The following is a 24,164-nucleotide window of genomic DNA, read 5'->3' on the forward strand; positions in this document are numbered from 1 at the left end:
AAGGATGATTTAGAGGAGCGCCATTTCCTTTCAAGCGAGCGAAGTTGCGTTTTGATAAGTGAAAGTTCTCTATTGTACCATGGATTATGAGTTTTTCGGGCAGGAATTGTTTTAGAGATTAATGGTGTTTTTGCATTCAGACATGATTCTAGTAAGGAGTTCCAAGAAAATAGTTGATCATCAACAGAATCATAGTTGGGGATATTTAAGGTGGGACTAAAAAAAGGAGTAATATCAGGGACTTCTAATTTTGAGAAGTCTCTGAAAGTAAACCTTTTTAGGGTTTCAGAAGAGGATATAGTTTCGGTCGAGTAGGAGTAATAGCAGTATAAAGAAATAAAACAATGATCAGACCATGGTACAGGGGAGATAACAGGCTCCGAGTAAGATATTGAGTGAGATTTAGTTGTAAGTATCATGTCAAGTGTATGAAAGTCTCCCTCCAGTTTTTGGAGGGAGACTTTCACGTCCCTTTTCCAGTCCATTCTAGCACTTGCGCCGTTAGTGGAGGATCGAAAAAGCAAGACCAGAAATATTACAGTGCCCTGGCATATTCCCCAATAACTGTCTCATTTTAAACGCAGCCCCCCAGAACCCGGGAAATAAGTACCGTATCTGACTGTAGGCCACGTTAATTGCCTTCAAGTTGGAGATGTGGTGATCCATTAGTAGTGGGTTGTGCTCCTGAAGAAGGTCATGAAACGGGGTCCTCTGTAGGGCACTCAGCCAAGGCACCCCTTTCATAAGACATGGACAGTTGCATGCATCGCTAGGTAAGTTTATCGGATTTCTTTTGATTTTGAATTTTGATGGGAACTTATCTCTTGACATAATTATGGGAATAAGTGATACTGATTTTTTTTTAAATCTTTATTGATTTTCAAACTTCGACAGTGCAATACAATTAATTGAACATAAAATACTGCATAAAACGCACTATTAACGACACAAGTAAAACATAAAACAATCATTTTCTCCCATCCTCCTCCCAATTATTAATACAATAAGACATATGATGTGATTACACTATTATAATTAAGTAATTGACATTCTCAAAATACATGGATTTACTAAGGGGAGATCCTGCCAATCCAACCTGATCAGCTTCTTTGACTGGGTGACGAGGAAGCTGGATGTTGGGGAGTCCCTGGACATCGTATACCTGGACTTCAGTAAAGCATTCGATAGCATACCACACCGCAGGTTGCTGAGCAAGATGAGTTCTATAGGATTGGGCGACACATTGACGAAATGGGTTGGGAACTGGCTTGGAGGTAGGCTTCAGAGGGTAGTGGTGAACGGCACCCCCTCCGAAATGACGGAGGTAATCAGTGGAGTGCCGCAGGGCTCGGTCCTGGGCCCGATCCTATTCAACATCTTTATAAGAGACTTGGCTGAAGGGCTGCGAGATAAAATAACATTATTCGCCGATGACGCCAAACTAAGCAATGTAGTGGGCAAACGCACAACAGACATAAATTCAATGTCCAATAACATGATGCACGACCTACTCCTACTGGAGCGCTGGTCTAGGTCCTGGCAACTCAGCTTCAGTGCCAAAAAATGCAAAGTCATGCACCTGGGCAGCCAAAATCCATGCAAGACTTACACCCTTAATGGTGAGATCCTATTTAGAACTGAAGCAGAACGAGACTTAGGGGTGATCGTCAGTGAGGACATGAAGGCTGCCAATCAAGTGGAGCAAGCTTCCTCCAAAGCAAGGCAAATCATAGGTTGCATACGGAGGAGTTTCGTCAGCCGTAAGCCTGAAGTCATTATGCCATTGTATAGATCCATGGTGAGGCCCCACCTGGAATACTGTGTGCAATTCTGGAGGCCGCATTACCGTAAGGATGTACTGAGACTCGAGTCAGTCCAGAGAATGGCCACCCGGATGGTCTCGGGACTTAAGGATCTCCTGTACGAGGAACGGCTGGATAAGTTACAGCTGTACTCACTCGAGGAACGCAGAGAGAGGGGTGACATGATCGAGACATTCAAGTATCTCACGGGCCGCATCAAGGTGGAAGAAGATATCTTCTTTTTCAAGGGTCCCGCGGCAACAAGGGGGCATCCGTGGAAAATCAGGGGCGGGAAACTGCACAGGGACACCAGGAAATTCTTTTTCATTGAAAGGGTGGTAGATCGCTGGAATTGTCTTCCACTTCAGGTTATTGAGGTCAGCAGCGTACCTGATTTTAAGGCCAAATGGGATAGACACGTGACATGGGATCTATTCACAGAGAAAGGTAGGGGAGGGTCATTGGGGTGGGCAGACTAGATGGGCCGAGGCCCTTATCTGCCGTCTATTTCTATGTTTCTATGTTACAGGGTGCTAGACCCATGTTGTGGGGGAGCTGGAGTTGGAAAGGAAGGGAGAGAGATGTTGGGCCTGCAGGGAGAGGAGAGGGAAGGGAAAGAGAAGATACTGAACCAAAGGGATGAACTACTGAAGCCAGCAAAGGGAGGGAGAAAATACACTATTTTTCTATGTAGCATTCGGTAATAATGTGGCTTGTTCAGTTTTCTCAGTGGAGGGGATATTGGTGGCTCACCGTGACCCTGGGCAAGTCACTTCATCCTCCTGTCCCCATTCCCTTGTTGATCCTTGTTCTGTATTATGTGAGACTTAGAAAATGACAATTGAACAGAATAGTTTCTTTTTATAATTTAATAAGTTCAATATAAAATCATAACTAGTCAAGGCTTGTGCAGATGGGATCAGACAGTTTGCAAGGACAGAGGCTGAGCTCTCAGGGACAGGGACACATTTTTCTGCATATCATTCTCTAACTGTAACAACCTCCCAGTCTTGGTTCTCCCTGTGCAGGATCCCTTGTTGGTAGCTGCCCCAGTGTTTGTTGGGGGGAATTTCCTCCCTCAGGATTAGAAAGGAATTTGGGAGGAGCCGAGAAGGCTGTTGATGTCACAAGGGAGAGGGCGGAACTTCACAATGAACGTTCTGCGCCTTGTAGTGCTGATTGGTCAGAAAGGTTCCTGGGGCGGGAATACGAGTGGGAGGTTACTCCCCCTAGCATGGAGAAGGCAGAAAGGAGGAGGAGTTTCAGCTCCATCTGGTTCTCATTATTTAGAATTTCTGTGGGAGCGGGAAAAAGTGATGGGCTGAACTTTCTGCTTAACAAAGGAAAGAGTCATCCATCTTCTGCTGGAGCCTCAAGTGCCCAGTTTCTTCTCACTCCAAGAACCAACCTGGTCTAGAGGAAGAGCCCCAAATGTCCAAATGGCTGCAGGAGCTTCTGCTCAGGTAGGAGCTCCCCCTCCCCCACTTTTCCTGGCAGGGATGGGGGAGGGGACTTGGAATGCCACCACCACACTCCAAGGGACTTAGGCTGGGATTCACTTAAAACTTTTTTTTGTTAGTTTATAGCCCTGCGAGCCTGTGGTTTTAAACCGCTTTAAAACCGCGGGTTAAAACCACGGACTTGCAGGGCAGGGCAGAAGAGCTTCAGGGAAGGGCAGGAGAACGGCGATGCAGCAGGAGAGATTCGGTGAAGATCGAGGCAGAGCAGACAGCAGGGCTTCCAGTCGGAAAGAGGTTTTCGACTGGTCCCCCATCAGTCGCTTCTTCAGGTGATCGGCCAGCCCAGTCGGATTGGAAATTTAGTGTTGTGAATCGTGTCCCAGCCTACTTTGCATGTGTTTCACCTCATTTGCATGCACGGATTCGAAGCATATCGCAGGAGAGGTAAGTGAATCAAGCCGGAGGGAAATTTGATAGTAAAGGGGTCTCAAACCGATCGGTTTGCTTTGTGAATCTTAGTTTGGAGCTGGGGCAATGGAGGATGAAGGAGCAGCCCTGGGCTTCCATTCAGCCGCTCCTCACCTCATGGTCCAATACTCATTCCTTCCCAAGTGTTTATTCAAATGTGATTCTGTCCCTTATTCAACTTCTAAGCGAGATAAAATATAATGGGAATAAAATCACCAGTAACAACGTATCTAATGTAGAACATATGGGACTAAAGTAAAGGAAGATGGGGAGGAAATGCAATTAATATAGGAGAGACCAAAGGCTGCATTTTGCCTGGTAGGAACTAGAGGAAGATTGAAATGTCAAATGGCAGATTCCTATGGGGAGAAAAGTCAAATTGCTGAATTGGCTTCGTAGGAGCCCTGAATGGAGAATGCAAATGATCACTCTGCTTCAAATGGAGCCCCCTCAGATCAGGGATCGGACTTCTTTAAGAGAACTTTGGGGATTCTGTGACCCCACGTCTATTGAACATGTAACTTGTATTGTTTTTGCCATAATAAAAAGATTATTCTCATAAATGGCTCTTAAGAAGGCCTTTGAAGCCGTCTAGATTATTTTCCTCTGCTGCCCCCGGGTGTTTACCGTCTTGCTGTCTCCCTCCTCTGTCTTGCTGCAGCGTTTGCGCGGCCCCAGAATTTTTTTTTTCGGCCAATGCGGCCCAGGGAAGCCAAAAGGTTGGACACCCCTGATTTATAGCATCAACCCTCCCTCCTTTATTCCACTCTTGTAACCCAGATTTCTTTGCTATTTTCTTTCTCTCCCTCCCTTCCACAAGGCCAACATCTCTCCTTTCTGCCCTTATAGCCACTTCTGCCAGGTCTGACATCTCTCCCTTCCTCTCCTTTCTGGCCCTGAGTCCTTGTCCCTTCCACCTGTCCCTATCTCCCCTCCCCGCTATCTTTGAGTTGTACATCTCTTCCTCCCTCCTTTATTCCACTCTTGTAACCCAGATTTCTTTCCTCTTTTCTTTCTCTCCCTCCCTTCCACAAGGCCAACATCTGTCCTTTCTGCCCTTATAGCCACTTCTCCCAGATCTGACATCTCTCCCTTCCTCTCCTTTCTGGCCCTGAGTCCTCGTCCCTTCCACCTGTCCCTATCTCACCTCCCCGCTATCTCTGAGTTGTACATCTCTTCCTCACCCCATTTTGCTCCCTCCATCAAGTATAAGACTTGCATTTATTTTTAGTACTAAATAAGTTTCAGATATACTTTGGTCTCAAAGGTCTGAGCTCTGTGCTTCATTGGGTATTACTCCTAGACACGAGTGCCAGGCAATTGTTTATCTGATTACCTGACAGTTTATAACATCTATTTAGCCTTACACCTCTACCATCTCTCCCTGCCTCCTTTTACCCCTTTTGCCATTTCCCCCTCTCCTGCCCCCTCTGTCCTCCCCAAAAGTCCATCTTCCCCATCCCTCTTTTTTTTAAAGAGGAAATTTGGCAAACCTACACTAGACCAGAGGTTGGGGGGGAGTGAGGGGTCTGCCTTGAAAATGTATGTGATGGTGGGAAGAGCCGGGTACAGATGGGAAGGTGGCCCTGACTAAGCCCATGTAGTAGAAGCAGAGAGAGAGAGGCAGCATGTCCATGTTTGTGAAGAGCAAGAGAGTGTCCCAGAGCCCCAGATCACTTTCTGAGGGGGCCGAATTAACAAGCAAAGACCAAACTGCCCCTCAGGAGGGAGCCAAGAGCTGGACGGAGACTCCTGCCCAGCAACCCAGCCCTGGCTCCTCCCTCTCTTCCAGCATAAACTCCCCCAGGAGCATTCTGACCAATAAGTAGCAGGCGGAGCCGAATCGCCTTCTTTTCTCCCCTCGCTCTCCCAATCAGGATTAGAGGGCGGATCCTCCTATCCTTCCCGCCCCAGAAACATTCTGACCAATGAGTAGCAGAGGGAACTGAATCGCCTTCTTGTATCCCCCCCTCCAATCAACACTAGAGGGCGGATCCTTCTATCCTTCCCGCCGCATGAACCATTCTGACCAATCAGTGCTAAAAGAGATTGAACCAAGAAGAAAAGACGTGTCTGAATGTGCAACTGTGAAGCTCCGCCTCCCCTTTGTGAAGTCCGCAGTCTCTGGGCAGCAGGAGAGCAAGTGTTTCGTTCTTTCTTTCGTTTGCGGATCCAGCTCCCAATCTCCGTCTCTCCCTCCAAGAGACTAATTGTGGCCAATGCCTGCAGGAGCTTCTGGGCAGGTAGGAGACTGTCCCGAGCATCCTGCCATCTTTGCTCTGCTCCTCTTCTCCCTCTGGCTTCCCAAATAAATAAGACCCCAAAGAACCGTCAGTGGGAGATCTAGACACTGGTTGGAAGGAAAAAGCCTCAGAGCCTCGTGGCTAATGATTTAAAATGATTAACTTGAAGGACTTGAAGGACAGAAGGACTTGAAGGACAGAAAACAAAACATTCCTTAAAATCTGTTCTCAAGGTGTGACAAAGCTTCAAATCTGTTCCAGAAGAAGAATTTGGTCTCACTGACAGTGGCCAGTATTTTGCTGCATCATCAGAGAACCAGACATACAGTAGTAGAACTTTCTTTCTCCAGGACTTTGTAACTCTTTGCAATATAACCCTGTTCTGGGATTGTGTCTTATTTGATTCTAAATTATATACACTGGGCAAACTTTTCCCCTCACCAGTGAGCTCTAGCACTGGGAGGTCACCTGATAGACGCTGAGTGTGTTTCTGGTTTGTGTTTCAGATGCCGGTGACATTAGAGGACATCTTTATCTCTTTCTCCCAGGAGGAGTGGGAGTATTTAAATGAAGAGCAGAAAGAGCTGTACAGGGAGGTGATGGCAGAGAATTATGAGACCCTGATGTCACTGGGTAAGAGATAATATTGCTAAAAGAATATAAAATTGAGATAACATTATAAAGTCTTCATACTCTGGACTGTAAACGTGCTTTGGCTTTCAATTTGGAACGCACCAAACCACACAGAACTGCTCCTCAACTTTTTGTCTCCTTCGATCCAAATAAGTTGGGCCATCCTATTTCTAAGCGTACCATCTCTAACTGGATGGCGGCTTGTATCTCTTTCTGCATGCCCAGGCTGGATTACCCCTTCACAGTAAAGTCACAGCCCATAAGGTTTGAGCTATGGCAGCTTCAGTAGCTTTCCTCAGATCTACACCTATTGAGGAAATTTGAAGAGCTACTACTTGGTCCTCAGTTCATACCTTTACCTCTCACTATTGTCTGGATACTTTTTCCAGACGGGATGGACCGTTTGGCCAAACAGTATTACAAAATTTATTCTCCTAAATTGCCAATACTCCCACCATCCCATTTTGGTTAGCTTTGAAGTCACTCGTACGTGAGAATACCTGCCTGCTTGTCCTGGGATAAAGCACAGTTACTTACCGTAACAGGTGTTATCCAGGGACAGCAGGCAGCTATTCTCACAACCCACCCACCTCCCCTAGTTGGCTTCTCTGCTAGCTATCTGAACTGAGGAGACGCTCCCGACGCTGGGCTGGAAGGCATTCGCACATGCTCGGTGTGGGCGACTCAAAACTTCTAGTTTCTTCAAGCAAGTCTGCTTGTGAGGCGTCCGCATCGGGGCTCAGTCGGTGACGTCACCCATACGTGACAATAGCTGCCTGCTATCCCTGGATAACACCTGTTACGGTAAGTAACTGTGCTTTATCAGCGTCTCCACCATCTTTCCCGGTACCGAGGTCAGACTCACCGGTCTGTAGTTTCCCAGATCTCTCATTAAACCTTTTTTGAAGATCGGCATAACATTCACCAGTCTTCCTGAATCTTTCCCGATTTGATTGACAGATTGGCTATTAGTTGAAGCAGTTCAGCTATAGTCCCTTTCAGTTCCTTGATGACCCTCAGATGGATGCCATCCGGTGCCTGGGATTTATCGCTCTTAAGCTTATCAATCTGCCTGCATACCTCTTCTAGACTGACCGTCATCCCCTCTCTCCTCCACCCCTATAGGCTACTTGTCTCCCTCCTCTCTCTCACTGTCCATCTGTCTTTCTCTCATTCCCACCCTTGCTGCAAAGTGAGTGGGGAAAGAGAGAGAGATTCAGGGTGCATTTCTCCCACCCTCTCTACTACCACATTCAACATTTCTCCCTCTCTCATCCCCTGGATCATGTGCAACATTTTTCACCGCTGCCCACCAGCCCCATGCCCATTTCACCTTCTGTCACCCCTCTTCAGCACCATGCCACATCTCTCCCTCCATCACTATGTCCATCATTCTCCCCCTTGCATCCCCTTCAATCTGTCCAACATTTCTCCCTCTCATCCTTCTATATTCTCCATGCATCTCTACCTCACTCCTCTCTCTATGCCCAATTTTCTTTTCTTCCTTTCCCCATCTCTCAGTCACACACTCATGTCCATCAATTCTCCCTTTCTATTCCCTCCCTTCTGTGTACCATGTTCATGCCCCTCCCCTTCCTTCTGTGTTGAGTTCGTAGCCGCTCTCCCTCCCTGCCTTCCAGTTGAGCTAGGTTATAGGAATAGTCAGGGATTAGAGAATGACACGGGGAAAAAATCTGTCCCCGTCACCCCCCGTCACCGGCCCACCATCCTCTGCACCGCCCCGTCACCGCTGTTCCCTTCATCGCCCCGTCACCGTCACCGCCATCCCTTTCACCGCCCCGTCACCGCCACTGCCATCCCATTCACCGCCCCGTCACCGTCCCCGCTGTATCCATATAAGCCTTAGTACTGTAATATTTAGCTTATTCCTTTCTTGTAAATCAAAGTTCCTGCTGCTGAACTAGAGAAAGAGATGTTCAGCTGGCAGGGCTTTGTTTATAAATTTTTATCAACACAACTAATATACTATTTTATCCTAAAGCAAAAAATAAATAAATAAATATAATTTTTTTTTCTACCTTTGTTGTCTGGTTTCTGCTTTCCACATCTTCTCACTCAATTCCTTCCATCCACTGTGTGTCTTCTCTCTGCGTCTTCCACTTGCTGTTACTGTGCCTCTCCCTTCACCCCCCCCCTCTCCAATTGGTCTAGCACCCATCTTCTTCCCTCCGCTCCCCCATAGTCTGGCATCTGTCTTCTTCCCACTCTGTCTTCCACATTTCCCTTCGGGGTCTGTTCCTCTCCACCCTCCTTCAATGTCTGTCCTATTCCTTTCCACCACCACCCTTCCCTCCCTCCTTTACCATCTGTTCCTTTCTACTACCCTTCAGCTCCTCTCGCGTGGCCTATCTATCTACCTTCCTCCCTCTTATTTTCATGGCACATTACAATGTAATTTGTGCAAGCCACTGGAGCCTGCAAGCTCGGTCCCTGTCCCATCCCCACAAACCATCTCGCTTCTGTGCTATTTTCCCCATTTCTTTTTTTTTTTTTTTTTCAAAGTATTTTTATTGAGAATGGCAAAAGGTCCGGACAAGCGACCACAAGCTGAGCATAAACATACACAATGTCACAATATCACAGAAGATAAGAGGAACAGCAACAACAAGCATGAACCAGCCTCTCCCAACTGAACACTGCCAACAAACGCAAGGCAAAGCGCAGTAAGAGGCCAAAACTAAGAACACACAAACCCCTTCCCAGAACCCACAACGATGAGAAGCCCGTCTAGACCCTCAGCCATAAAATTTTTGTGAATATTCCCCACAGGCATCAACACCCAAACCGGTCAGCAAGCACACCAGTCCCCACAACAGACACTCAGAAGACACCCATTCACCACACAAACTGTACTATCAGACACACCTACCCCTCCACACCCAAACCCAACCCCCCCCCGCCCCGGAGAGAGTGCAAACACGAAGTGAACCGTGAAGAAGACAGCAGCAGAAATAGAAGAATTCCAGACAAGTAGGATGGCCAAAGAAAGCCCTCAAGTAGAAGAGATCATGGTGAAAGAAGCTCCAGCAAGTGCTCCCACAGAGCGACATAGTGTCTCAGCTCTAACTTACTAGATTTACTGTAGGCGCGGATCTCAAATTGCGCCATCTCTCTCAGCTTGGTCCGCCAGTGGGCCTGGGGAGGTGTGTCCTCGGATACCCAGTAGGTCATAATCATCTTCTTCCCCACTAGAATGGCATTGTAAAGGAATCGTCGTTGCGGAAGTGAGAAACCCTGTTCACGTAGTGACCCCTGTAAGCCCAGAAGGAGAGTGCCATAGTCCCACTCAATAGTGCTGTGAGTAACCACGTCAAGAAGGCCCAGCAGCCCCGTCCAGAGAGTGAGTTTTGTGCATTCAAGGAAAGAGTGAAGGTACGTGCCAGGCTGTGATTTACATTTACTGCAGGAGTCGCTTTCCCAAAGTCCTATCTGAGCCCCCCGTTGTTTAGTAATATAGACTCTGTGCAAGATTTTATACTGTAGTTCCTGGTAGTCTGCCGATTTAGAGAAGAGGTAAAGAGACTGGAAGCAGTCCAAAAATTGGGGCTCGGAAATACTCAAACCCAGGTCCCCCTCCCACCTCTCCCGTAGGGCACTCATCCCAGGAACCTGGGCAGAGAGACGGAGAACACTATACCAGTGAGACAGCCGGTTGAACGCCGGCGGGGTCGCTTCGAAGATCCGATCTAGTGGCCCCGCGTCCCAGCCCCGCGCATGAGTCTGCCGGGTGGCCTCCCAATAGTGACGGAGTTGAAGAAAAGAAAACAAGTACCAGGAGGGGAAGTCCCATTTCGTCTGGATCTGTTGAAATGAGGGGAAAGTGCCACCCGAAACAGCCATAACATCGGAAATGGTGCGACATCCACTGCGTGCCCAAGCCCTGAATATCGTCCATCCCCAACCGGGGAGAAAACTCGCATTACCCTCAAGGAATATAAAGGGCGAAACCGCAACCGGCAGATCCTGCCTACGCCGCCACCACTGCCAGGCCCTCCTAAATGGAGCCAACAGGGCTGAGCGACCCCCTGAGCGAGCCATATGGTCCGGTTGAGAATGAAGCAGGTTGAAGAACTGAAAAGGTAGGCTCCAAGATTCAACCCAGCCCCGCGGAAAGTAACGCGCTACACCGGTGTGGCCCTCGTGAATCCACCGCAGTAGGGCCGATACATTGTACAGGCGTAAGTCAGGGACATTCAGCCCTCCCCTTCCTCTAGCCAACATTAGCTTTGTCAGAGCAACACGAGGAGCCTTAGAGCGCCAAAGAAACCGAGAAATCAAAGAGTGAAAGCGGAGGACATCAGGGCGGCGAAGCCAGATCGGCACTGTCTGGAGCGGGTAAAGCAGTTTGGGGAGCATGACCATCTTCACCAATGCCACTCGACCCAGCAAACCTAAAGGGAGATCCTGCCACTGGAGGCACAGTTTCCCAATGGCGTCAAGATGACGAATAACATTCATAGAGTAAAACGTGGCCGGGTTGGTGCTGAGGTAAATACCCAGATAACGGACCGGATGAAGCGACGGCGGGATGGGTAGTAAGGCATGCCACGGTTCCACGGGGCCGCCAGCCAGCAGCAAGAGTTCGGATTTACTACAATTAACCAGCAAGCCAGATAGGGCCCCAAATTCCCGAACAATAGTCAAAGCCGCCTCCAGGTGTATGGGAGCCCGATCCAGATATAGTAAAATGTCATCCGCAAACATGCTAATTCTGCACTCCTGTCCCCCCACTAGGATGCCACGAACCTCCGGAGCCTGACGTATTTTGATAGCTAGGGGTTCTATGGCTAACAAAAATAACAGAGGAGATAACGGGCACCCTTGCCTTGTTCCCCGCTGCAATTCAAACGCCTCCGTCAAACTCCCATTGATAAGTATACGGGCCCGAGGTTTAGTATATAAAGCTTTAATCCAATCCAAAAAACTCCCCGTAAAGCCGAAGCCCTCCAATATCTGAAATAAGTATTCCCAGGAGACACTATCAAACGCTTTCTCCATGTCTAATCCCGCCACTGCCGATTGCCCTCCCCTACCCCTATGCTCGTGAATGGCCCCTAACACTTTCAACAGATTCATGGAGGCATACCGACCCGGTACGAAACCCACTTGATCCGGGTGAATCAGGTGCGGTAGATAACAATTAAGCCGCCGCGCCAGCGTCATAGCCAACACCTTGATATCCTGGTCCAGAAGAGAGATCGGGCGAAAAGAACTCACCAGGTCAGGGTCCTTCCCTGGCTTGGGCAACAATACTATATGGGCCATGTTGTCAGAAAAGGGGTCGTCCCCTCTCGCCACCGCATTACACATCCTACTGAGCGGAGGAGCCACCAGGTCCCCCAAAATCCGGTAGAATTCCGGGCCCAGGCCATCCGGTCCCGGAGCCTTAGCCAAAGTGAGCGAGCCGATCGTAGTAGAGATCTCCTCCGCCATAATAGGCTCATTGAGAGACGCGGCTTAGCTCGCCGACAACTGGGGTAACTTCAAGTCGGCGAAGAACTGTGACATAGCGTCGGCATCCAAAAATCGGCGGCCGTAAAGGGCCTGATAGTATTGAACAAATTGGGAGGCAATGTGACTCTCCCCCTCGTGACGAACCCCCCTAGAGTCCTTAATAGAAGTGATGACCTGTCTCTTTTTGTGCGGGCGGATCAAGTTGGACAGGAGCTTCCCCGTTTTACTTCCCCACCTATAAAGCTGGTATCTTTGATAGTACAAGGAGGTCTCCGTTCGCTTATTGAGGAGTTCCTCCAGCTGACCCCGCACCATCCGCATCTCCTCCCGATCCGAATCCGATAATGTGGTGATATGGGATTGGCGGAGGGCGTGCAACCGAGTAGATAGTCTCAAGAGCTCCCCCTCCGTCTGTTTACGTTTGCCAGCGATATAAGCGATAATGTGCCCACGGAGCACTGCTTTTGAAGCATACCAGAATGTAACGGGGCCCACATCCGGCGTGTCGTTTGTAAGTTGGTAATCTAACCAACGCGCCCTCAAGAAAATGCGGAACTCCGGATCCTGGTACAAAGAAGAGGGCAACCGCCAAGAGGAAGTCCTTCCCGCCGGCGCCACGCATAAACGGAGTCCCACCGGTGCATGGTCAGATAGTGTGCTCTCATAAATTTCAGAGTGAGTGGCCCTAGAGAAAAGGCGTTTATCAAGGAGGAGGTAATCCAGCCTGGCATACACCTTGTGGGCATGTGAGTAAAAAGTGAAATCAATGTCATAAGGGTGTAAAGTACGCCAAACATCAACCAGCTCTAAGTGTTGAGTGAGAAAGCCTACCCCACGTGTGTCGTGGTCCCGGGTCCGTGCCCGAGGCGGCTTACAATCCACACCAGGATTTGCAGTGATATTGAGATCCCCGCCCACAACTAAATTGTAATCAGAGTGCTGTGAAATATGGGCCAATACAGTGGAGAAGAACTTATGACAGTAGACATTGGGTGCATACAGGTTGCACAACAGTAACTTAAGACCCCAGAGCTCTCCCAGTACCAGAACGAAACGGCCCTCCGGGTCCTGAATTTGCTTATGAAGGTGAAAAGGAAGGTGTTTGTGAAGGAGAATGGCCACCCCCGTCTGACGGCCCGTAAAGGCCGAGGAGAACACATCCCCCACCCATCCCCTGCGTAATTTGGTATGTTCCAGCTGAGAGAGATGCGTTTCCTGTAGGAATGCTATATCCGCGCCCAACTTGCGGAGGCATGACAGCACTCGCGATCGCTTAATAGGAGACTTGATACCATCCACATTGAATGTGAGTATCTTAAGGTCAGCCAGGATCAATTCTAGGTGGACTGGAGCCGAGCAGAGAAAAGATAGAAAAAACCGCTCCTGGGTCTCCCAGCTGGACCCAGCAGCCAGACAACAGATACCACATAAGTCTGCACCCCCCCGAGACCTCCCCCCCATTCCATCCAAACCACAATCCTAACACAATCACACCAACATACAAAACCCCATGCATACACCCCCCAACAACCTTCCCTAGCCCCCCACGCCCCCCTCCCACCCTCCCCCACCCCTCCCCATTCGTGTAACCCATACACCTTCCCCAACAAACCCACTGCCTACCCAAAGCAGAACCCTCCCCCCTCCCGCAAACTGTCCACCCCAACGGGACCCTCACAGCGAACAAAAAAGAAACATGTAGGATATAATAAGTCCAAATCAAGCCAAAATAGTCTCAAAAGCAGTGCCATGCCCCAACAACTGAGGGCTAGTGTCCAGAGGTAGTCTAAAATGGCGTGATAGAAAGCAGCCAACCTCGGATCCTCGGACCACACGAGGGTCCGACCGATGCACCAGCAGGAACCAGCAGAACACAAACAACAACAGTCAGCGCGGCAAGTGTCCGCCACAGGTCAGCATCCGAGGCACCCAAAGCACATTATAGGCCCGGCGGTTGAGAATCAAGGAAGAGGGTGAGCTGCCAGATTGCCCACATAGGTGCGGGCCTCCTCCACAGTGGTTAGGGTCTCAGTGGCACCATTCCTCCAGACCCGCAGCTTGGCAGGGAAAACCAGGGCAAACTGGATCCCCCTCTTATGAAGCTCAGTGCAGAAAGGTGACATTAACTTGCGTTGGGCAGCAACGCGCACCGAATAGTCATTAAAGACCAGTACCTTCACCCCCTCGTACTCCAGGGCTCCAGCCTTGCGATATGCCCTAAGCAGAGCTTCCTTGCCTCTCCAATTGCAGAAACGTGCAATAGCTGTGCGTGCTCTTTTGCCATCCCCCGATTTGGGGCCAATACGGTGGGCTCTTTCACAGTCAAATTGCAGGCCGGAGCCCGACAGGCCCAGCGTCTCCGGCAGCCATATGGTGAAGATCCGGTACAGGTCAGCATCTCCGACAGATTCTGGTAGACCAACCAGCCGCAGGTTGTTACGGCGGCTGCGATTTTCCAACTCCTCAAGTTGCTCCTGCATGTCAATGTTGGATTTGCGGAGCGCCGACATTTGAGCCTCCAAGGACGCACACGTGTCTTCCTGGCCTGAGACCCGTTGCTCCACTTCAGTGAGGCGCCGCTGCTGGGAGTCGAATTTTTCGTGCACCTCATCAACTGCCGATTGCAGTTTGTTGAGGCGGTCCGCCAGGGCAGCCGAAACCGATCGGGTAATTTCCTGAATCCAGTCTCCCGCAGGGATGGTGAAAGATGCTGGCTCCGCCGCCATTTTTACAGCGGGAGACTGAGGCCGATCCCGAGAGGTCTTTGCAGAGCGAATTGGCATGCCCGACGACAACGCGCCCCCGAACTTCGGAGTTAACAGCACAAGGCTCCCAGCACTGCTCCCGAAGATCTCGCGGTTCAGAACGGGTGGAAAAGCGCTGAGAAATAGCCGATTTTAGCGGGATCAGGACGGAGCTCTCCGCTCCCACAACCGGTCAGGTAGGCTGCATCACGTGACCCCCCATTTCTAATATCTCCCCTATGTATCTGCCATTGCCCCCCCCCTGTTTCCATATACTATCCCCATGGCATGTCCCCTTTATGTCACTGTCTCTATGCCCCATGCACATAATTTCCCCTCTTTCTGTTACCTTCCTGTGTCCAGATTTCCCCTATCTTCCTCTTCCATACCAGTGTTTCTCTTCTTTTCAACCCCATCTAGCTTTTTTCCCTCTTTCTTCCCCTCCCCCCCCTTGCTTCTAGCATCTGGCTCACCTGCCTGTCCTTCCCTTTCTTTCCTGCTGTGGGTTTTTCTTTCCGTCTTCATCCCCTTGGCCCAGAATCCTTTTCCCTTTCACTCCGTCCTTCCAATTTGAGCCAGGAACACGACGATCGCACGGTTCCCGCAACCACCACCCACCTGCCCAATGGATCCTACTGTTTAGCCAGCTCTCTCCCTTCTCCTCACCTTAGTTTGTAGGTTTTGTTTTTCGGCGACATGCACGCTTTCCCAAAGAGCCGCGCATGCGCAGCTGCTCAGTGTTCAATCTTCTGCTCTGCTACAACTTCCTGTTTCCGGTTGCGTTAGAGGAGAAGATCGAAACTGAGCAGCAGCGGGTGCGCGGCTCTCTGATAGCGTGCGGGTCGCCGAAAAAGAAAATCTACAAACTAAGGTGAGGAGAAGGGAGAGAGCTGGCTAAACACTAGGATCGATTGGGCAGGTGGGTGTGTGCTGCGGGGACCGCGCGATCCTTTATGCCTCACTGCGGGGACAAGACCATTCACCGCCCCACGGGCGGTGAATGGCCTTGTCCCTGTCACCGCAGCGACTGCTAGTTTTCGTTCCCCATTTCGGCGGGTGACCCGCGACTAAAATGCGGTGGCCGCGGGTAAACCGCCACCGTGTCATTCTCTATCAGGGATCACTGCACAGGTGATAGGCCTGAGGGGCCGCCGCGGGAGTGGACCGCTGGGCGGGATGGACCTCTGGTCTGACCCAGCGTAGGCAAATTCTTATAATAATAATGATAATAATAATAACAGTTTATATACCGCAATACCGTTAAGTTCTATGCGGTTTACAGAAGATTAGTGGGGTACAAGTTGAGTTGATGTACAAGTTGAGTTAACTTAAGGGATGTGGGAACAATGGGGAGAAAGGGCAAGAGAGGGGAAGGAGGGAAGTGGGTCAGCTGTCTAGGTATTTCAGGAATAGGTGAGTTTTGAGGCGTTTCCTGAATACCTCATAAGTGGTGGGCAATAGGAGTTGTTCTAGGTCTTTACCCCTTAGAGAAGCCTGATGTGAGAGAAGATGCTCATGGTGTTTTTTTAGTTTGCATCCTCTAATCGGGGGAGAAAATAAGTGCGAGTGGGAGCTTCTCTTGTGTTTGTTGGCTGAGAAGGAGAATAGGTCAGTGATGTATTTAGGGGTTAGACCGTAGAAAACTTTAAAACAGAGGCAGGCGAACTTAAACTTTACACGAGCTTCCATCGGCAACCAGTGTAGCTGTTTGAAGTATGGCGTCACGTGATCGAACTTCTTTAGACCTTTATGTTCTTATATTCTAAGGAATGAGCTAGTGGAATGATGTTTTCCCGCAATAACACTTTCAAATGTGGTAGTTAAACAGACTGTATTCCACCATACAATGAATTCCACTTTGGATAAGTCCTTCCAGCAATGCAAAATGTTTTTAATAGCCAAAAACAGTAAAATGTTGAGCAAACAAGCATTTGGTTCAGAGAGGGAATGTGTAAAGCCCTGTTGTTCAAGAACAATGATTTTGAGATGTAAGGTCTGCAAATCTTTCAAATGGAAGAGATGGTGTTCCAAACCTTCTCCTAGTACACCATAACGTGTGAGCATTGATATATGGTATGAGGCAATGTACCCACTGATTACCCACAGGACCAGCATTGAATTTAGCAAGCTTCTGTGGGGTCCAGTGAGACCGATGTAAAAGAAAATATATCGATTGAAGTACTGGAGCCGCTCGATTAGACTTAAATACTCTGGTCCACACTTCCTGCCAAACCTCATCTTCTGCAGAAATATCTACGTCAGGGTGCCAAGCCCTCATGAGCTGTGATATAGACACAGAAGACGCCTGTCGCAGTAATGCGTACCATTTAGAGCAGGGACCTGAGAGTCCCTCCTTGAGGGCCGAATCCAGTCGGGTTTTCAGGATTTCCCCAATGAATATGCATTGAAAGCAGTGCATGCACATAGATCTCATGCAAATTCATTGGGGAAATCCTGAAAACCTGACTGGATTCGGCCTTGGGGACCCCTGATGTATAGGTTACGTCTCTTACATGTTCTATATCAAGGATCTCAAAGTCCCTCCTTGAGGGCTTCAATCCAGTCGGGTTTTCAGGATTTCCCCAATGAATATGCATTGAAAGCAGTGCATGCACATAGATCTCATGCAAATTCATTGGGGAAATCCTGAAAACCTGACTGGATTCGGCCTTGGGGACCCCTGATGTATAGGTTACGTCTCTTACATGTTCTATATCAAGGATCTCAAAGTCCCTCCTTGAGGGCTTCAATCCAGTCGGGTTTTCAGGATTTCCCCAATGAATATGCATTGAAAGCAGTGCATGCACATAGATCTCATGCAAATTCATTGGGGAAATCCTGAAAACCTGACTGGATTCGGCCTTGGGGACCCCTGATGTATAGGTTACGTCTCTTACATGTTCTATATCAAGGATCTCAAAGTCCCTCCTTGAGGGCTTCAATCCAGTCGGGTTTTCAGGATTTCCCCAATGAATATGCATTGAAAGCAGTGCATGCACATAGATCTCATGCAAATTCATTGGGGAAATCCTGAAAACCTGACTGGATTCGGCCTTGGGGACCCCTGATGTATAGGTTACGTCTCTTACATGTTCTATATCAAGGATCTCAAAGTCCCTCCTTGAGGGCTTCAATCCAGTCGGGTTTTCAGGATTTCCCCAATGAATATGCATTGAAAGCAGTGCATGCACATAGATCTCATGCAAATTCATTGGGGAAATCCTGAAAACCTGACTGGATTCGGCCTTGGGGACCCCTGATGTATAGGTTACGTCTCTTACATGTTCTATATCAAGGATCTCAAAGTCCCTCCTTGAGGGCTTCAATCCAGTCGGGTTTTCAGGATTTCCCCAATGAATATGCATTGAAAGCAGTGCATGCACATAGATCTCATGCAAATTCATTGGGGAAATCCTGAAAACCTGACTGGATTCGGCCTTGGGGACCCCTGATGTATAGGTTACGTCTCTTACATGTTCTATATCAAGGATCTCAAAGTCCCTCCTTGAGGGCTTCAATCCAGTCGGGTTTTCAGGATTTCCCCAATGAATATGCATTGAAAGCAGTGCATGCACATAGATCTCATGCAAATTCATTGGGGAAATCCTGAAAATCCGACTGGATTGCGGCCCTCAAGGTGGGACTTTGAGACCCCTGATTTAGAAGCAACACCTTTGAGAGAGGTAATAGTAGTCATTTGCAGAAGGAGATCAGGTGTGGACTTTAATTTTTGAAGATCGGGATACGATGCGCAAACGCAATGTTTTCATTGAAGCCATCTAAAATATTGGCTGGCTGGTAAACTATATTTATCACGGACTTCATCAAAAGTCAGCCATCTATTATGATTAAGGAGGTCTTGCAAAGCACATCTCTCACATTTTTGCCACATAGACCAGTTCAAGGTAGCGTTTTGGATTTTAAAGGTGTCATTATTCCATAAAGAGATCAGAGAGGTGTCCTTCCATTTGATCTTCATTACGCTATCGAAGTACAACATTCATTGAGTTAAGAATGCGATTAGATTGTTGTTTTGGAGGAGAAGACATTGTCAAGGTTAAGGGCAAGAGTGTTGGTACCAGGTAAACTTTTCTCCAGAGAAAGCCACGAATGGGGATCAGACATAGTTTTATTAAGAATCCATAAAGCGCCCTGATGCATTATAAATGCCAGGTGATATTTTTTAAAAATCCGGAAAGTTGACTCCACCTTTCATCTTATCATTTTTAAGTTTATGCATTGCTTTGTATTTTCTTTAATTTTGTGGTTACCATTATGTATTAATAAGGTTATGTTGTGAGTTTATGAAAAATGGATGGAAGAAATTGCGTTAGAATTAGTACTAGTATTGTGGGGGTGGGGTCTGGGGTGGAGCTTGGGCGGGGGTACTCAGTTGGTATTTGTTAGGCTTAAGGGGCACTTGGCTTGAAGAAGTTGAGAAACACTGTTCTAACACATGATTAATACCTTCTGTTTATATCCACCAGATCATGAGATCACACAAGAAAGGAAGAGAGAAGGAGAACATTCCATAGAAAGAGAAGAAATCCAAAGACAGTCAGAAAATGTCTGTGAGAATATTTCCCAGGGAACTAAGAGGATTCACACAGAGAACTTTAAGCAGAAATCAAAGGAACAGAGAAACCCAGCAGGAGACTCAAGGGATGGAGTCACTAAGTGTGAGAGAAATGACAGGGAGCTCAGTAGCATCCCAGAGGGCCAAAGACCAGTCCGAATTAATAATAGTGATAAAGTGGCTTCTGACTTCCACCATGGCAAGAAGAAGGGGAAAAATCACCAAAAAGAATTTGCATCTACGAGGAGCATCAATTTTATTAGTCCTAAAGGTAATAAGAGCATCCCCTTGTTCTCAGAACTCCAAAAGCACAAAAGGAATCATAAAAATGAAAACCCAATTACATCCACTGAACATAATAAATGCTTATCACAACTTTCAAATCTAAAAAGACACAAAATGTTTCATACTGGATACAAACCATATACATGTAGTCAGTGTAATAAAAGATTCAACCGGCTTTCATATCTAAGAATTCACCGGAGGATCCACAAGGGAGATAAACCATTTACATGTACTGAGTGTAATAAAAATTTCACTGATAGATCAGGACTAAAAAGACACCAAATGATCCACACAGGGAACAAACCATTTACATGTACTGAGTGTAATAAAAGCTTCACTCACTCTTCACATCTAAAGTCTCATCAGAGGATCCACATAGGGTGTAAACCGTTTACATGTACTGAGTGTAATAAAAACTTCACTGATAGATCAGGACTAAAAAGACACCAAATGATCCACACAGGTAACAAGCCATTTACATGTACTGAGTGTAATAAAAGCTTCACCCGAGTTTCAAGTCTAAAGACCCACCAAATGATCCACACAGGTAACAAGCCATTTACATGTACTGAGTGTAATAAAAATTTCACTGATAGATCAGGATTAAAAAGACACCAAATGATCCACACAGGGTACAAACCATTTACATGTACTGAGTGTAATAAAAGCTTCAAACAAGTTTCAAGTCTAAAGACCCACCAAATGATCCACACAGGTAACAAACCATTTACATGTACTGAGTGTAATAAAAGCTTCACCCAAGTTTCAAGTCTAAAGAGCCACCAAATGATCCACACAGGGAACAAACCATTTACATGTACTGAGTGTAATAAAAGTTTCACTCACTCTTCATATCTAAGAATTCATCAGAGGATCCACACAGGGTACAAACCATTTACATGTACTGAGTGTAATAAAAGCTTCACTAAAGTTTCACATCTAAAGACTCATCAGAGGATCCACACAGGGTACAAACCATTTACATGTACTGAGTGTAATAAAAGCTTCACCCAAGTTTCAAGTCTAAAGACTCATCAGAGGATCCACACAGGGTACAAACCATTTAAATGTACTGAGTGTAATAAAAGCTTCACTTATGTTTCAAGTCTAAAGAGCCACCAAATGATCCACCCAGGGTACAAACCATTTACATGTACTGAGTGTAATAAAAACTTCACTGATAGATCAGGACTAAAAAGACACCAAATGATCCACACAGGTAACAAACCATTTACTTGTACTGAGTGTAGTAAAAGCTACAACCAAGTTTCAAGTCTAAAGAGCCACCAAATGATCCACACAGGGTACAAACCATTTACATGTACTGAGTGTAATAAAAGCTTCACTCAGTCTTCAGATCTAAAGACTCATCAGAGGATCCACAAAGGGTACAAACCATTTACATGTACTGAGTGTAATAAAAGCTTCACTCAGTCTTCAGATCTAAAGACTCATCAGAGGATCCACACAGGGTACAAACCATTTACATGTACTGAGTGTAATAAAAGCTTCACTCAGGTTTCACATCTAAAAAGTCATCAGAGGTACCAACACAGGGTGAAAACCGTTTACATGTACTGAGTGTAATAAAAGCTTCACTCAGGTTTTACATCTAAAGACTCATCAGAGGATCCACACAGGGAACAAACCATTTACATGTACTGAGTGTAATAAAAGCTTTACTCAGGTTTCAGATCTAAAGACTCATCAGAGGATCCACACAGGGTACAAACCTTTTACATGTACTGAGTGTAATAAAAGCTTCACTCAGGTTTCACATCTAAAAAGTCATCAGAGGTACCAACACAGGGTGAAAACCGTTTACATGTACTGAGTGTAATAAAAGCTTCACTCAGGTTTTACATCTAAAGACTCATCAGAGGATCCACACAGGGAACAAACCATTTACATTTACTGAGTGTAATAAAAGCTTCACTCAGGCTTCACATCTAAAAAGTCATCAGAGGTTCCACACAGGGTGTAAACCGTTTACATGTACTGAGTGTAATAAAAGCTTCACTCAGGTTTTACATCTAAAGACTCATCAGAGGATCCACACAGGGAACAAACCATTTACATTTACTGAGTGTAATAAAAGCTTCACTCAGGTTTCACATCTAAAATGTCATCAGAGGTTCCACACAGGGTGTAAACCATTTACATGTACTGAGCGTAATAAAAAATTCACTGATAGATCAGGACTAAATAGACACCTAATGATCCACATAGGGAACAAACCCTTTAGTTGTACTGAGTGTAATAAAAGCTTCAGTCAGCTTTCATATCTAAAAAAACATCAAATGATCCACATAGGATACAAACCATTTAAATGTACTGAGTGTAATAAAAGCTTCCCTTATGTTTCAAGTCTAGAAAGACACCAAATGATCCACATAGGGAACAAACCATTTACATGTACTGAGTGTAATAAAAGCTTCATTCGGGTTTCCCATCTAAAAAGACACCAAATGATCCACACAGGGAACAAACCATTTACATGTACTGAGTGTAATAAAAGCTTCATTCGGATTTCCCATCTAAAAAGACACCAGAAGACTCATGTTGGTGATAAGCCATACACATGTACTGAGTGTAATAAAAGCTTCACTCACATTTCAAATCTAAAGAGCCACCAAATGATCCACACAGGGAACAAACCATTTACATGTGTATAATACAAGCTTCAATGTAGTTTCAAGTCTAAAAAGACACCAGAAGATCCACACAGGAGACAAATCGTTTACACTCACTGAGGGCTAAATTCTATTTCCAGTGCGATAGGTGAGGCATCCTAGACATGTGGGGTGTTTCCCACTAGCCATATGCCATTTGCAGAAGGAGGCCACTCCATATTTTTACTGTTACTCTCTTCTACTTCTGCACGCATGTCTGAAGGAGTGTTTTTGTTTTGCCTTTTATCTTATTTTATTCAGAGATTGTCCCTTTTAGGGAGAATTTCTTATTCTCAGAGCAATTTTTCAGCTCTGCTTGCGTTGAGAACACTCTTTCATTGGGTGGAATGTCACCGCCAGGCGCTCTCGGCAGCACATGTGCCGGGAGTCGATGTTCAAGTTGGCTTTCTCAGCAGGAAGACCCTGGAACCGGACAAGTGCTAAGGTCCCAGAGGCATTTATGCCATTCTGCGCCGCTGTGGTCAGCTCCGCTTCAGCCTTTACTGAAACCTGCTGGCTGGTCCTCAACAGATCGTGTCCGTCAAGGTGATCAATGATGCGGTCCTTTATCAGCGCCTCTACCATCTTTCCCGGTACCGAGGTCAGACTCGCCAGTCTGTAGTTTCCCGGATCTTCCCCCGAACCTTTTTTGAAGATCAGCGTAATATTATCCACCTTCCAGTCTTCTGGAATCTTTCCCGATTTGATCGACAGATTGGCTATTAGTGTAACCAAGGTTATAAAAAAATTTCTGTAGCTTTAAGAATTCAGAGCTGTACATGTCACTTGAGGAATTCTGGACAGCACAGCTCTCTCTCCAGGAAATCAGAAGTGGCTAGTATTCTAAATTGCCAAGGAGAGCAGTTGAGTTTGGGTGGGTTTTCTCTGTAGACAGCTGTGTGTTGGAAGTTGTCTGTGTTTTTGAAGGTAAATTTTGAATTTATTGAAGAACAGTAATAATTTAGTTTTGGTTACAATACTGTATCCTGTTTGGAGTAATTTGTGTAGTAATAATAGTATTTCTGAAACATTTATTCAATGTTTGGGGTTTTTTCCCCCCACGTTTTAACCTTGGTGATATGCACTTGTGTTTTGGGGTTATAAGAGGTTTATTGAAATATTAGTTAATTGTGGGTGGGTATAGTTTAGGGCTATCTCAATTATCTATTCTTTTATATAATTAGTTTAAAGTGGAATCTTGGGGAGTAGTTAGGGTTTTCCTTTATATATTTGTTAATAGATAGAGTAGTATGGATCAACAATGACATGTATATCCTGGACATATGGATGATTCAACTGGACTCTACAGACCTAGATTTTCACTTGTGTATGCTGGACACTACAGACATAAAGGCTCAGCCTGTACCTTGCTGTCTGTAAACATTCAGCTTTGCAATGCTAACAATGATGTTCTTGTTTCCCTGCTGGGAGGATATCCCTTCAAGGTTATGCTGAACTGTTATCACTGCTGTATGACTTCATAGACTTCATATGCCAGACACCCTGGAGCTCTGCTCATGTGGGTGTAACGAGATGAAAGAACTTGGTACCAAACCATGGGTTTCCTGTCTCCCAACCAAGCTATGGGAACCAGACAGCTGGATTGTGGAAAGGCCATCTCGTTGCCAACTTTTCATCTTACAAGGACACCAGCTCGAACACCTCTAATTAGCAGCTGCATGTCTACGTGCTGAAAGAAGGAAGTTCAGCAACAGTTCTCTGTTTCTGTAAGGCCCCCCTTTTACTGGGGGGGGGGTGTGTGGAGGTGAGAGAGAGGCGTGGACGAAAGGGAGGAGTTAGTTATAC

The 24,164-nt window shown here is 46.7% G+C and overlaps 2 protein-coding genes across 4 annotated transcripts in view; both read left to right on the forward strand.

The window, feature by feature from the left end:
• LOC117355015 (zinc finger protein 585A-like) overlaps positions 1-23,796 on the forward strand; it is a 48,946-nt gene extending 25,150 nt beyond the window's left edge. The window contains exons 4-7 of the mRNA XM_033932963.1: positions 6,235-6,329; positions 6,480-6,606; positions 19,313-19,672; positions 21,505-23,796. Coding sequence (XP_033788854.1) covers positions 6,235-6,329; positions 6,480-6,606; positions 19,313-19,672; positions 21,505-22,361 — 1,439 coding nt within the window. The 3' untranslated portion in view covers positions 22,362-23,796. The remainder of the gene's footprint in view (positions 1-6,234; positions 6,330-6,479; positions 6,607-19,312; positions 19,673-21,504) is intronic.
• LOC117354646 (oocyte zinc finger protein XlCOF6-like) lies at positions 3,129-21,505 on the forward strand. Of its 3 annotated transcripts, none has more exons than XM_033932479.1 (3): positions 3,129-3,265; positions 6,480-6,606; positions 19,313-21,505. In XM_033932479.1, exons 1-3 carry the CDS (start codon positions 3,242-3,244, stop codon positions 21,265-21,267), a joined length of 2,106 nt encoding a protein of 701 aa, XP_033788370.1. In that variant the 5' UTR covers positions 3,129-3,241; the 3' UTR covers positions 21,268-21,505. The 3 variants fall into 3 exon arrangements, with proteins under 3 accessions (XP_033788370.1, XP_033788369.1, XP_033788371.1); XM_033932478.1 differs by lacking the exon at positions 3,129-3,265 and adding an exon at positions 3,641-3,706; XM_033932480.1 differs by lacking the exon at positions 3,129-3,265 and adding an exon at positions 5,841-5,973.
• Positions 23,797-24,164: the final 368 nt, after the last annotated feature.

This window comes from Geotrypetes seraphini, chromosome 2, assembly GCF_902459505.1.
Source record: "Geotrypetes seraphini chromosome 2, aGeoSer1.1, whole genome shotgun sequence".
In the NCBI taxonomy this organism is placed as follows: domain Eukaryota; kingdom Metazoa; phylum Chordata; class Amphibia; order Gymnophiona; family Dermophiidae; genus Geotrypetes; species Geotrypetes seraphini.